This window comes from Vanellus vanellus, assembly GCF_965231255.1.
Source record: "Vanellus vanellus genome assembly, chromosome: 22".
Classification (NCBI taxonomy): domain Eukaryota; kingdom Metazoa; phylum Chordata; class Aves; order Charadriiformes; family Charadriidae; genus Vanellus; species Vanellus vanellus.
In genome coordinates, this window is record NC_138927.1 from 185,800 (window position 1) to 199,949 (window position 14,150).

At 40.6% G+C, this 14,150-nt stretch overlaps 1 protein-coding gene across 1 annotated transcript in view; it reads left to right on the plus strand.

Annotated features, from left to right (window-relative positions):
- The window catches only part of LOC309680530 (zinc finger protein Rlf-like), a 47,282-nt gene that overhangs the window by 6,766 nt on the left and 26,366 nt on the right, over positions 1-14,150 (plus strand). The window contains exon 3 of the mRNA XM_082494172.1: positions 6,261-6,342. Coding sequence (XP_082350298.1) covers positions 6,261-6,342 — 82 coding nt within the window. The remainder of the gene's footprint in view (positions 1-6,260; positions 6,343-14,150) is intronic.

Here is a 14,150-nt window from a genome sequence, read left to right on the forward strand (position 1 = left end):
TGCATAGATTAATAAACCTGTATCACTTGCTCTGCAGTTGCTGCTTTTGTGTGTCCTCTCACCTGTCATGCAAGGTAGTTCTGAACACGTCCTCTTTCTGAAGAGGAGAAGCTGTTTTGTGGTTATGGCATTCTAAGCTGTGCGTGTGGGCTGTTGCTATAGGGTAGCAACCCGTAGAGTGATTCAACCTGAGCTCTTTGACAAGCGTCTGGAGACATGAGTTAAAGCAAAGCAATTTTTTGAACAAAAGAGAGAACTATTTTACAGTCCATCAGCTAAGTTGTAATAACTTGTAGTTTCTCAAAGTCTGTTTTAAGAGCAAAGCAGCTATTTGTAATTGAAGAGTGTAGCCTGATGTCTTTCACATACATTGGAGTATAATCAGTTACTAACCTTAGCCTGAGAAGGATAACGATGCTCTGGTCCTTCCTTGCTGGTAAGGCATCTAGAATCTTGAATATAGATTATCATAGAATAAAAGTAATTCTATGACAGTTTTTCAGTGGGCATTTTTTTCTTTGTTATGGGTAGTTTACTTGCTTTGTGGTCTAAAGTCAAATGTTCTTTCTGAGAAGATTTTCCAATGACCTCCTTAGTCAGTTACTTTTTTTTTGTAACGTACTAACTTGCAATATAAATCAACAGCTCAGAACCAGATATCTCCATATGATGCCTTGAATTTTTTTTTTTTCATGTTACGAGAAAAATGTTAACTTTTTTCTTTTTTCTTTTTTTTTTAACTTTCTGTCAAGAAGGGAAAATGCATGAAATCGGGAAGTCTTTCTTCTTGATATGGAAACTGAAGAGTTAAACTTCTAAATCACTTACCTGTCACATGATACATATATTTTTGGCAAAATATCTTAGTTGCTTTTGCAGACTGTCCCTTTATGGGTAGAGTATTCTCATCTTCATCCTATTATCATTAAATAGCTTGTGTATTCTGCTGTTTCCTACTTATGTCACTTAAAAAGTGTGTCTTTCACTGTCTTTATATGCAGGCCATCCATACCTGGAGTAATTTCTATATATTTTGCCAGTGTTATATACTTTGCGGCAGGAATCCCAATTCTGTGTCAGATAGGCTTATCAAAATTGCTTTTCTCTTGTTGAGAAAAGTCAGACTATTCTGTTTCTGCTAATATGGTTTCTTCCACCTTTCAGTGTGAGGAGTTTGTTTGCTGTGGCTTGTATATTCAGAAAACTTTGTCGTGGAGGACAGCAGAGAGGCTGACTTGCTGGAATATCCCCTGTTCTTGTTTTGATTACATTTTAGAGGAATCTAAAGAATGAGAAAGGCAATGAGTGAGGTCACAGATAGGGTGAGGTAAATTGCATACCTAGCTGAACTCTCCCACATTTTTCTTTTACATAAGTTTCCAGGGGAGAGAGACAAAAGTTAGAGCAGGGAATTAAAGATAAAAATTAAGTTCCATGAGGGAGGAAGACTATTACATGGTTAGGGACATTAAAGCATACTGTTCCCATGTAACTGATTTCTGGGGAGACAACTGGGTTACCCACAGCTATCGTACATGCTCTGTATTTTCAGACTTGAACCCTGATGAGAAATGAAATGACCAAGCTTCCTGTTTTAAAGCAGGAGTGCTCTACTTACTCCTGAAATCCTCCTTCCCTTCTAACATCCCTCCAGGAGAAGGGGAGGGGGAAACTTCCTCCTCCTGACGTCCTTCTCAGTGGGATGAGCTGGTAGCAGCAAAACTCAGTATACTGGCTTCCCCTGCCACCTGACCAGGTCAATTCTGTGTTCACAGTAAATCTGACATGACATAGAGACTGTGCCTCCCATAAGAAACATGATGGTGATGCAGTGTGAGACCTTGTTACTCCACTGTCTAACCTTAGGGGAAAAAAAAGGAAAGCTTGGAGCAGTTGCTCTTGTAGCTTACAGATTTGGCAAATGACTGGGGGGAGGAGTGTTCTTGGCCATGGCTGTGATGGGACATACCTGCTTTGGTCAAGGAGAACTTGGACTGCTTGTTTCCGCAGCCACAAAGCGCAACACGTTCCCCTTAGCCCCCAGTATTCCTATATCAAAGGTATTGCCTCTATAGAAGAATTAATAAAGGTTTAGCCCTATCAAAGGTGTCTTTCACTGAGATTTGGTTAGCTGGCTGCCCTCATGTATCTTAGGAATCCCGTGAAGCTGATTGCTCACTGAAGCTTCTGCAAGTGCTTTTTTTCTGAGGATACTGATTACCATCAGTATGAAAATTTTACTTCCGTGTGAAAATGGTTTATATGGCCCTAAGATTAATGGATTAAAGTTAACAAAGTAGAAAGAACGGTCCTAGTTCACACTGTGTTTGCCAGTGGCTAATATCTGACTGCTTTCTACTTCTTCCTGCTTGCTGTGATGGCACTGGTCTGAAAGGGAGTTTACCATTTCTACATCTTTGAGAAGATGCTTCTGTGCTGCTGTGCTTTTCAACCATAAAAAGAGAAAAGAGAACTGAATGCTGTCTGTTCTAAGTAGCAAAACAGGATTCAATTGATGAGACCAAACTTCTTGAACTGTGTCTCACCAACTGGTTGTACCTACTGAGTCTTAACACACATTGCTTCTAGGAAGAGCGTGCTTACTTTCCATAACAGGATGTGAGGAGGTGCATGTGACCATTCGTTGCTTTGTCTATCTAACAAAGCATTTCTCAACCTAATAAACTGTTGGAACTTGATTCACTAACTTGCATGTACCACTCTGCTATCATTAAAAGCTAACTCAACTCTTAACAAATGCAGGATAATTCCTGGCAACAGGTGAACTATTCCTGCTGATTATCTGATGTATAATTAGTCATCTTTTTAACTCTAAAAAGCTTAGGATAAAAGTTTTCTAATACAATCTAAATATGAACACAATTCTGAAATCTTTTAGAATTTACTTTTTAAAATTTCTGTCTTAAAAATAATAATGAATGAGGTATAAACTGATTAGAATGAGGTATAAAGTGATTACAGAATAATTGTATGCAAATGTGTTGATTTTTGCCTAGAGTTATTCTTTGTAAAATAAAGATATTTTAAATCTAGGAGACCTTCTCCTAAAAGATATTTTGAAGTTGAGTGTTTGAGATGAATGTTTTTTTTTAATAATGGGATCATTCAAACACCCATTACAATTTATTTGTAAAAAATGTGATTACAGTGTGGAATTGAGTGTTGTGTAGGTAGGTATTACGGGGTAGAGTCAGGTAGAAAGGCTTGGTTTCATGAAGTGATCCTGGTATTTTGATTTGTGGTCTTTGCCAGGATGCCTAAATTCCATTTGATTGCATTACAATAAAGAAGAATGTTGGTTTTCAAGGATAGAGGTGTGTTTTAAAGTATTGTATAAGGATCAAAAGGAAGAATTAAGCTAAATGGCCATTCCTTCCCCTTGCTAGTGTGAAAGGCTGGCTAGTCTTTATGCAGCTGTATGTTTGAGTCAATTCTTATAACAAAACTTTAGGCAATTGACTTAGAATTCTGATTATTTTTCTGCCAAGGAAATAGTAATTGGAATATCCAGGATATTACTTTTGCAGTTGTGCTGTAAGTTGTTTTATGCAGTGGCTATACACCCAGATCTCCAGATTTCTCATGGAGTGATTTCCAAACTAGAGTGCTTGGTGTTGGGATCCTGAGGAAGACTTAAGGACTCACAATAAAAGAATTTTTGGTTCTTGGTTCAGCTCAGTCCTGTGGCTTCCTCTGCCACCTGACCAGGTCAATTCTGTATTCACAGACATGTTGTAGTCTGTGTACTACAACAGACGATAAAGTATTTCCAGGAATTAAAAGAGTGGAAGTAGATAGGATTGATTCACTTTAAGTCTGAAAATGAGGTGTGCATCAAAAGACTCTTCAAAAGCACATTGCCCATGAAATTTGCAAATGTTTTATTTGATAGAAGGAGTCTCTGTCCGACATGGGTGAAAATTTGACACATACTTAGTGATTTTTTTTTGGGTTTGGTTTTTGTCTGTTTTGTTGGGGGTTTTTTGCTTATGTTAAAATTCAGCTGCTGTGAGACTTTGTAAAGTTGTTTTTGATAGTCTAGTAGGAACCACCTGGATCTAGACATCTGGACTGGTGAATTAACTTGTATTGCCAAGCTTGAGTACAAGGGAAAAGTAAGTCCTGATTATTTTATAGTATTGAGACCTATGGCAGTTGGAATATCTGGTGATCCTGTTGCCCACTTTTTCATGGGCATGGTAGTGATGGAGATTCTAGTGTGAATAATAACTGAATGACAGTGATGAAGACTATTGTATTTTCTGCCTGTCTAATAGAATGCTTAGAGCTTTTACAGGTCTAAACCACTTTTTAAAGGTTTAAAGGAACAGGATTGGGCAGTGAAGGCAAACTTCTGAAATGTAAAAAGGATGACCAGATGTTAATTCAGTATTTCTCTACTTGATCTTGTTTATGTTATGTGACTGCTGAATCTGGCTAAAAACTTAGCTGCACTTAGGTGCAGCAGTTTGCAGGTAATTGTTCAATGTATTTATTAAGGCTGGAGGAAGGGAGAAAGGAAAGTCCTTCTTTTGGGGTACTAAGCAGTTTTGAAACTCATGTTTGCTTTATGGTCATCTCTTCCTTTTCCCTTTCCCCAAGCTCAGCTCTTCTGTCTGTGGTAAGACTGAATGTGTTGTCCTGTCATTCTATTTAATATTTGGGAGTGGAGGTTTTGAAGAAAAAATAGCATGAGTTGGAACTTTGTTAACAATGCAGGTGTAGCTTATAGCAATTATTTAGTGCATTTATTGTATGTGGAGTCTTAGACCAGTTTTCTTTCCTTGTGTTGTCATGGTTTATGAAAACATTTTTTTCTGTGTGTAAATCTTGTGAATCTCTAGACAGAGTGTCATCGGTTAACACGTTTGGTTTGATTAGGTCAAATTATTCTGTGCAGCACTTGGGGTTTAGGTAATCCATATGTCCTGTACGAGGTTAGATAGCCCCTGTTTGAGAACAATATAGGCAGTAGTCCTGCCATTGCTTTGTCTCCTAGAAAGTGGTGATTCTTGTTCTGAGTCTTTTCCCTGAAATGAGTTGGATGTGCTAAATGCATACAGTTATTTCCTGTTTGTTTCTGAAAAAGGATAGCATTGACTGGATGGTCTAAAAGAGGGAATATCAAGTAGGTCTTGCTTTCTTCCCCCTTCTGTTTTTGGAATCTGAATAGGTCTCAAATTTGCTGGATATTTCAGAGATGTTAAAACATTCTGCAACCTTCCCGCTTTCCTGAATTTTTATTTGGAAAACTTGATACACTGTAGAAGTTCACATGCCACTGTGATGGGGCTGACTCAAATACTGACATTAATTGTTGTCACAGTTGAAAATGGATGTAACAAACTTTGCTGGGTGTAAAATCAAGACTGGGTGACTAGTATTTTTAAACAGGAGCTTGGCTTAACAAAGAAATAAGGGGATCTTTTTTACCTGTGTTGTGTAGATAACTGTACACAAGTACAGCAGCTCCCTGAATTAATGAACTGGGAACTTTACAATCTGATTTGTTTAACTCTGACTTTAATCTGAATATCTCTGATAGACATATCAATGTGGGTGGGGATTTTTTGATTTGGTAAGCTCTGGAGCTTATTGGAATTTGCACCGTAGGTATTTGAATGTTTCCACTGCCCTGTGCCATCAAAGACAGAGGGTGTTTTTAGGAATCTATTCTGCAGGTCTGTTTCTGTGCTGATGCACCTCTTGATATAGCTTATCAGTCTTGTTGCTTTTAGGATACTGTTAGGGTCTGTTCTCTAGGTGCATTTCTGTGCTGATGCATGTGTCGTCTTCTGTCAAGCTGTTTGTCTTTAGTTTTATTTTCTTATATGTGTCAGTACTGACACTTTAATTTAGGTAAAGCTGACTTTCATTCGCCCTCTAGGCAAAGAGACCTTCCTGGGGTCAAATGAGTTTTATTCAGACTGGATATTAGGATTCCTTTGTGAGAGGAAGGAGCAGAAATTCTGTAATGCGGTGTTCCTGAGCCACGTTGAACAAACTACCTTGGATTACAAGAGTAGCTGCAATCTTATCCTAGCAAGGTTGTGCATAGTAAAAAGGAGCACTCCTTCCATGTGATGACTCATGCCTTTAACTGATTTGTGCAGTCAAACATGTTTCAATGTTACTGTCATTTCTTATCTAAATGTGAAATAATATGTGCCACAGATATTATTTAACATAACAGCAGAATGTGTTCAGGTAGCTTGCTTACTTGCCTCTTACTTTTCCAGGAGTTGTTTTGAGCTACTGCTTTCAATTCCTGAAAGTGAATTGCCGCATGAGGTGTGGTTAGAATTCCATCAGTCCATACAGGTAAGTGTTCTGAATTCCTTTTTTCTGATTTGCTTTTTTTTTTTTTTTAATAAAAAAAAAAGAGGCTGCTGTTGTGCTCCTTTTTTTCCTTTTTTTCTGCCTCTCTCCTGAATTCCACCTGTCCTGCATTGATGTTATCTAGACAGCAAGAATTTGAGTGGCAAAAGGCTAACTGCAACAACAGTATTGGCAGCCTTAGGCCCAACAGCAGATTTATAGTGGCACAATCAATGGCAACTGCAGGAAAAAGACCCTAGCAAATCTTTGATCTGTCTAGTGGTTTGTGTGAGAGAATGACTGAGTTAGATGGAGTGATGTAACAGCTCTAAAGTATTACTTGGAAGATGACTAAAAAAGCTTTTGTGGAGATCTGAGTGGTAAGTTAGTGTCTATACCTGATTTCAGAGGGATGAAAATAATGGGTCAGGTCTTTAGTCCAGGGGGTTCCTAGAAGCGTTTCTTCTGAGATGGTGCTGAAACAAGTTTGTAATACTGCTATCCTACACTCAAATGAAGATGGATGCTGTAGACTATGTAGGATGAAAACATGTTTTCCAGGTTTTAGTCTGAAGGTGGTACCCAGCTGTCTGCAAGGACTTGTGTTCCTCATAGAGCTGAAAGACAGGAGAGGTAGTCTTGCTGTGTTTATACTAATAGACCCTTCTAGGACCAGGGACTGATCTGTTGCTGCTATTGCCTGTTCTGGCAACCAACTGTGACTAGTGAAGTTGGAGGCTAATATCAGTTACAAGTTACTGAAGTGAAAACTTTGGCAGGAAGTAGTTGGAAGGAAGTGAACTTAGACCTTGCAGCTGTCCTTGTGCAGACCTTATCACAAGACCTTATACCCCTATGACTGGGGATTTCCTCAGTTCCTGAGGCTTGGTGGCTGCTGCTGCTGTAGCTCTGAAAATGCAGGTATAAATGTTCCCAAGGAGCTTTTACTTTTGTTTCTTCTGCAGTCAGGAATTGCTCATATGGGAATTCTTCAGTAGACTCAAGATGAATAAACGTTGCACTTTAAACTGTGAGAGAAACAGTTCTAGTAGAGCTTTGTAGTCCTGTTAGTAGTGGAAGGGACCAAGGTGGTGTGTGACTGGTGTTTTCAGATGTGGAGAGACCTCCTTTTCCTGAAACACCATGGAGTACTTACTGTCAAGGCAACCTGAAAAACCGTTCAGTGAGGCATGTACTTGGCAGTAGAAAGAAGTGCAGTAGGTACAGTTTAAATCCTATGGTCTTAGTGGTGTGAAAGATTTTTCCTTTATTTTGAGTGCTGGTGCATAACTCCTGTAACTCCCTTAGTGACTACAGTAGACAATAGTGGACATTGCAGCACTCCAGAACCAAGTCTGAAGGTATATCAATTTATTTTGACAGTACCCAGCTATGCCATCTATTACGCATAGTCTGTAGCTATTAGCCATGGTGTTGCAGAGGCAAGGCCTGTGCTCCTAACCCATTCATTTGTGGGGATGCCACAAATAAGGCTGGTCAGCTGGTCAGGTTCATATTTTGTGTTAGGGCTGATGAACGAAGTTGAAACTTGCTGTTTCCAAGGTAGCTCTTAAATTCACTGATCCAGTTGTCATTGGATAAAGAGGAGTGAATCTAGAATCATAGAATGCCAGGTTGGAAGGGACCTCAAGGATCATCTGGTCCAACCTTTCTTGGCAAAAGCCCCCAATGATGAGCCAGCACTCTGTCCAGCCAAATCGTAAGTGTCCAATGTAGGGGAATCCACCACTACCCTGGGGAGATTATTCCAATGGCTGATTGTTCTCACTGTGAAAAATTTTCCTCTTGTGTCCAATTGGAATCTCCTATGTACTTGTACCCATTACTTCTTATCTTCTTTATGCGACTCCTTGTAGAAAGGGAGTCTCCACCTTCTTTGTAGCCACCCTTTAAATACTGGAACATGGTCATAAGGTGTCCCCAAAGCCTTATGAGCTTATCATACACTAAAAAGTTTGTAACTGAGATGGCCTAGGCCTGAAATAAGATGTTCTCTCATATTCAGAGTATGGGAGGGCATATACAGGCTATTTCCCATTATAGCAGAGGTATAAAGCAGCTCTAAGAATTACTAGCTTTTTAACTGGAGGGATCTGCAAGGAGAATTCTTGTTACCAAGGAGAATAATTTCCGTGATGTAACAAGCACGTGCGTTTCTAGGTTTCTGAAGCAAGTGATTGAGCTTTGATACTTCTGTCTATAGAGAGCAAGTTTTTAGTCAGATGACATGACTTTATTCAGGCTGAATATGTCAGAAGGAAACTATTAAATTCCAGGGGCAGAAGGGTGACACAAGCACAGGTCTCTAATGTCAACTTTTAGAACGAAGGGAGAATTCAAGATGTCTTGCTGCTACACTTGGCTTTTGTACTGACTTCCTGAAACTGTGTGGCTTTTGAGTTTAGCACTCATCTAATGTTCCCCATAGTTCAGATAGTAAAAGATACAGGCAAAGCTTATTAAACATGGTAATACTCTGAAACCTTTCTGAAGAGTTTTGTGGACTTTTACAAACAAGTGCTTCTAATGAAATTTTGAAGTAGCACTCTTGCAGAAATACGAGAATGAGAACATTTGTACCCTGCCCTGGAAATATAGTAGGAACTTACTTTTCATTGGAGAAGAGAAAGAGAGGAGGAGTATGCAGTCATGAGAGGGCAGTGTAGAAATTTAGACAGGAATTAGTCATAGGCTCTCACGTGAGGACTTGTAGGTTTAAAGTCTGTGACCGCGTTAATGTGCCAATCTCTGGGCAAATCCATTAGCAAATCACTGCAAAATTATATATTAGCACACGCCTCAGACTGACAGTTGTGAATGTGCTTAATCCTAACAAAAGAGGTGAATGTGGCTGATGAGGAATATGACTCCAAATGAAACTGGGGGTTGCAGCAAATGTGGGACACAGGTATTTCTTTCAGGTCTGCCTGCAGTAATTGGTGCTGTCTGACAGGTACTGAGAGTCAGTGAAAGTTCAAAAAATTTTTCATCCCATAAGTGAAAAAGGTAAGGGCTTGCATTTCAAGGCAGCAAGGTGTAGGGACTGCTCTAAAGCTGAAAATGGAATGTCACTGATGTCCAACTTATATACAAAACACTATCAAAAACTTTTTTTGGTGTCTGAACCTGTTTGTTCTTTCATCCTAAACAGTAGTTATGCCCTGCAGTTTTCCTTATATGTAAACGAGCAGAGGCAGCCTGTGTAAAATGAAAACAAGATGTGAGATTATATGGCAGGAGTCTCAGCACGGATTTTATACAGGCAAAAGGATGCAGACACGGGTGGGGAAATGCTGTAAAGTATGAGTGAAAGGGTTGGGGCAGGGTTGGGACAGAATTACAACAGGGCCCTTGATACAGGTAAACTCAATCTGGGAGAGGAACCCTTGGAGAGGTACTGTGGGGATGGATGTAATCTGGCTGGTTGAGGAAGATAAAATAGGCATTTAGTGGGAGTAGAGATGTATTGTCATGGGAATTGAATGTGGATTGCAGAACAGGGTTCCCTTCAAGCCTTACAAAGAGTGTGAATGCTTTCGTCAGAAAAGCTGTGTATTGAGGGCAAGCTTAAAGCTAAAACTTCTGTGACACTATAGTAGATGCTGATTTCTTTAAATTGCCAGGACTGAAAAATCCTGGTATCTTCAGTAAACTTCCAAGGACTGTATTTTCTCTTTAACTTTGTCAGTAGGCTATCACTATATTATCATTTCCTGACTTCATCTAGAATGAAATGCTTTGTGTCCCTCTCTTCAGGACCTGCTTACGATGTTGTCCTAACTTAGTGAGATCTATATACTTCAATTTTTGCATTAGATTTCTTCAAAGACCTCTGAAGTATTTGTAGTAGATTTTTGTAAATATTTCCATTAATATTAGCTTTATGTTCTTCAATAGGTCCAATAATGAAAGGATCAGCTAAGCATCTAGAATAGAAGCAGAGTGTATTGTCAGTAGTTATGTCATGGTTTAGGCCAAGCGACAGATTCTACCCCCATCTCTCTTCGAAGAGAGAGGCAGAGGAGGGAAAAAGACTTAAGAAGGAACTAAACTACTTTAATGAAATAACAATAAAATAAGAAAATAAAATATATTCAAAACTATATCAAGCTCCCAGGATGACAATCACATCACCGGCTGGCACTGGGGAAGTCCCAGATTGGACTCAGTGATGGACAGGACCTGGGTTCCAGATCTGGATTCAGAATTGGGATCAAAGGCAGATAAACAGAGTCCTCCGCAGGCATCAGCCACTGAAGAAAGAGAGCTGACCCTTTGATCCCTCAGCTTTTATACTGAGCATGAGACAGATGGGATGGAATACCCTGTTGGTCAGTTTAGGGTCACCTGTACTGTCCACTCCTCCGCGCAGGTGGGAAACCTGTATGCTTTTCAGCTTCTGACCCTCCAACGTGGCAAGTAACAAAGTGAGCTGGTCTTGGGTGTTATAGCAATAAGTATAAGCAAGAGCCTCTCTGCATACCATGCCTTGACATCAACTATAAACGTAGGTCTTATCACTCTGAGAGTGAACACTGTCTGCCCAATACACTGTTAATTTCAGTCCTTAGATGAGGCCTAGCTAAGAAGCAAAGTTACTAAACAAAATTGGTCCCGTTTTACCTCAAACCAGGATATTCCATCCCTTATTCCATACCATTTGCATCTTGCTCAGATCACTATTACTTTTATCTATCAAATCTACACACACACACACATATATGGATACTTGCAGGTGGACTCATCTACGATTTATCCTTATGTACAAAAGTTCGCTAAGTCCATTTAGTTCATGATCGCAGGATCTCATGTCAGGGCAGGAAGATGGTATGAAATTTGTTGTGGTTTGTGCCCATGCGTAGCAAGTTCATCTTGAAGAGTTTGCTGGACGCCACTTGATGAAGCTAGCTCATCACCACCGTGTTATCCTGAAAAACACTTACTGAACTCAGTATTATGTAGCAATCAACATTGTACAGCTCAGAATTGAGTATTCTCACCAAGGGTTAAATTCCCTTGAGGTACAGCTTGATCTTCTGTATTCTTCAGCATCACCCACCAAGTACATCCAGGTCCTTGAGCAAAACCAGTCCCATGAATGGGTTTTCCTTTGCCTGAAGCAGGAAAAACCCAAACAATTTTCCCTAACATTCTTTTCATGCACCACAGGGACTTTATCCTTTTCTACAGTGTAGAAGGTCTGATTGATCAGAACCAGCTTGATTGATGGATTCCCTGGTAGTAACTAACCAGGTAGCTTGAGCTAAATGCTTATCCCAGATTTTAAAGATTCCACTCCCTGTTGCTGTCAGGGTGATTTTTAACAGTCCATCACTCAATTTTCCCAGAAGCTGGTGCATGATAGGGAATATGATATATCCATTCAATGCTGTGTTCTTATGCCAAATTACTTAAAAGATTCTTTTTAAAATGAGTCCCGTTGTCCACCTCAATTCTTTCTGGAGTGCCATATTGCCTCAAGACTTGCTTTTCAAGGCCTGGGATGGTATTCCAGGCAACGGCATGGGGCACAGCATAGGTTTCCAACCATCCGGTCCTTTTTTCCACCATTGTAAGCACATAGCACTTGCCCTGGTGGGTTTGAGGGAGTGTGACGTAGTCAGTTTGCCAAGCCTCCCCATACTTATAGCTCAGCCATTGTCCCTGATACCACAAAGGCTTTAACCGTTTAGCTTGCTTGATTTTGGTGCATGTTTCACAGTTGTGGATAACCTGTGCAATAGTGTCCGTGGTTAAATCCACCCCTCGGTCATGGCCTCATTTATATGTTGCATCCCTTCCTTGATGACCTGAAGCGTCATGGGCCCACCAAGCTCAGAATAATTCACCTTTATGTCCCCAGTCCAAGTCTGTTTGGAAAATTTCAGCAGCCTGATCCACTTGCTGATTGTTTCAGTGCTCCTCAGTGGCCCAAGTCATGGGTACATGGATATCTACACGATGTACCTTTATGACTAGGTTCCCTAGCTGGACAGCAATATCTTGACAGAATTCAGCAGCCCAGATGGGTTACTTATGCTACATATGTTGGCAAATTTCATATTTGATATTTCAGTATTGATGGTCTGGAGACCCCAACATAAGAAGGACATGGACCTGTTGGAGTGGGGCCAGAGCAGGCCACGAAGATGCTCAGAGGGCCCCTGTGCTGTGAGGACAGGCTGAGCGAGTTGTTATTGTTCAGCCCGCAGAAGAGAAGGCTCCGGGGAGACTTTGTAGACACTTCCAGTCCCTAAAGAACCTACAGGAAAGCTGGGGAGGGACTCTTGATCAGGGGATGTAGCGGTAGGACAAGGGGTAATGGTTTTAAACTGAAAGAGGGGAGATTTAGATTAGATATCAAGAAGAAATGCTTTACTCTGAGGGTGGGGAGACACTGGCCCAGGTTGCCCAGAGAAGCTGTGGCTGCCACATCCCTGGAGGTGTTCAAGGCCAGGTTGGACGGGGCTTTGGGCAACCTGGTCTAGTGGAAGGTGTTCCTGCCTATGGCAGGGGGGTGGGACTAGATGATCTTTAAGTTCCCTTCCAACCCCAACCATTCTATGATTCTATGTACCTCACAGTGCTGACTCAGCAAATTTGTTGACTTGTATAATAGGCCCCTTCTTTCTCACCTTCGAAGGGTTTTCTTTCAGCTCTTAATACAAAGGTGCTGAAATGTGAATGATCCTCATAACTGAACTGGGCTCTGCTAGCTCTGTACTGCATCCTGAAGTGCTCAGACTAGGGAAGAGTTTCTGTTGGGAAAATGTTGTTTACATTGGATGACTGCATCGCAGAATGTCATAAGCTGAGGGACAGCAGTCTTTGCAGTAGTAGTACCTCACCATTGTCCTAGCTGTATGATAGTTGTTGTGGGGCTTTTGTCAGTTACATCTTGTTTCAGTGGTGGCAGCAGATAAGTGGTCTGTTCTGGCTTTCTCTGAAGTATTGGCCTCTAGCTCCTCTAGAGCATGCAACTCAGTAGCAGAGGACTTGGGATAAGCATCTCCAAGAGGCAATGAATTTCAGCTAGTGTAATGTGCCATTACAAAATCTGCTTGTACAGTATTTTGGCGCTTGTTGGTTGGCAAGTGCTTGCTGGGACCAGGATGGGTATAACCCTGTCCTGTCAGTAGAGAGGGTGAGTTCATAGAACCAGGAGTAGGTGTTTCCCTTTCTTTGCCTTTCAGAACTGTGCGGAAAAATCATGTTTGTAGTTCAACCTTCTTACTGATAGATATCTTGGAGTTGCTGGAACAGATATTTGGGTGACACCACTATATGTAATATGTGCTGGGAGCTCTCCATGGCTCCTAAAGCTATGTCTCTTGTAGTGCTGCAGTACAGTTTCTCAACAGCAAGGACTAGGAATGTCTGAGTTATATGCTTTTATTCAAATGATGCTAGGAAATGGCATAAATTCTCAAGACTTGCAGTAAAATTGTTAAATTTTTATTGATTATTAATGCTTTGTTGAAGCTCTTTGTGAAGAATCTGAACATATAAATGATACCCTCAAAAGAAATGCAGACTGATTACCAAAGGTCTTCTGATAATGAGAACTCTTCTGGTTTGGCTGTTGTTTTTCTTCAAGAAAACATGCTGTTTAAAAGATGTGGTGTCCTTTCTGCTCTTGCAAGTCATAACTGTGCGGAACTTGGCACTTCTTGCCTTTATTTGATACAAACTGATTGGAAGAGCTTTGCTGGTGAGTTCCACATCTTTCCAAGGCATAACACGTGCTGAATGCCTTCGCAGAGTGCTCTAGCTCAGTAACTCACATTGAG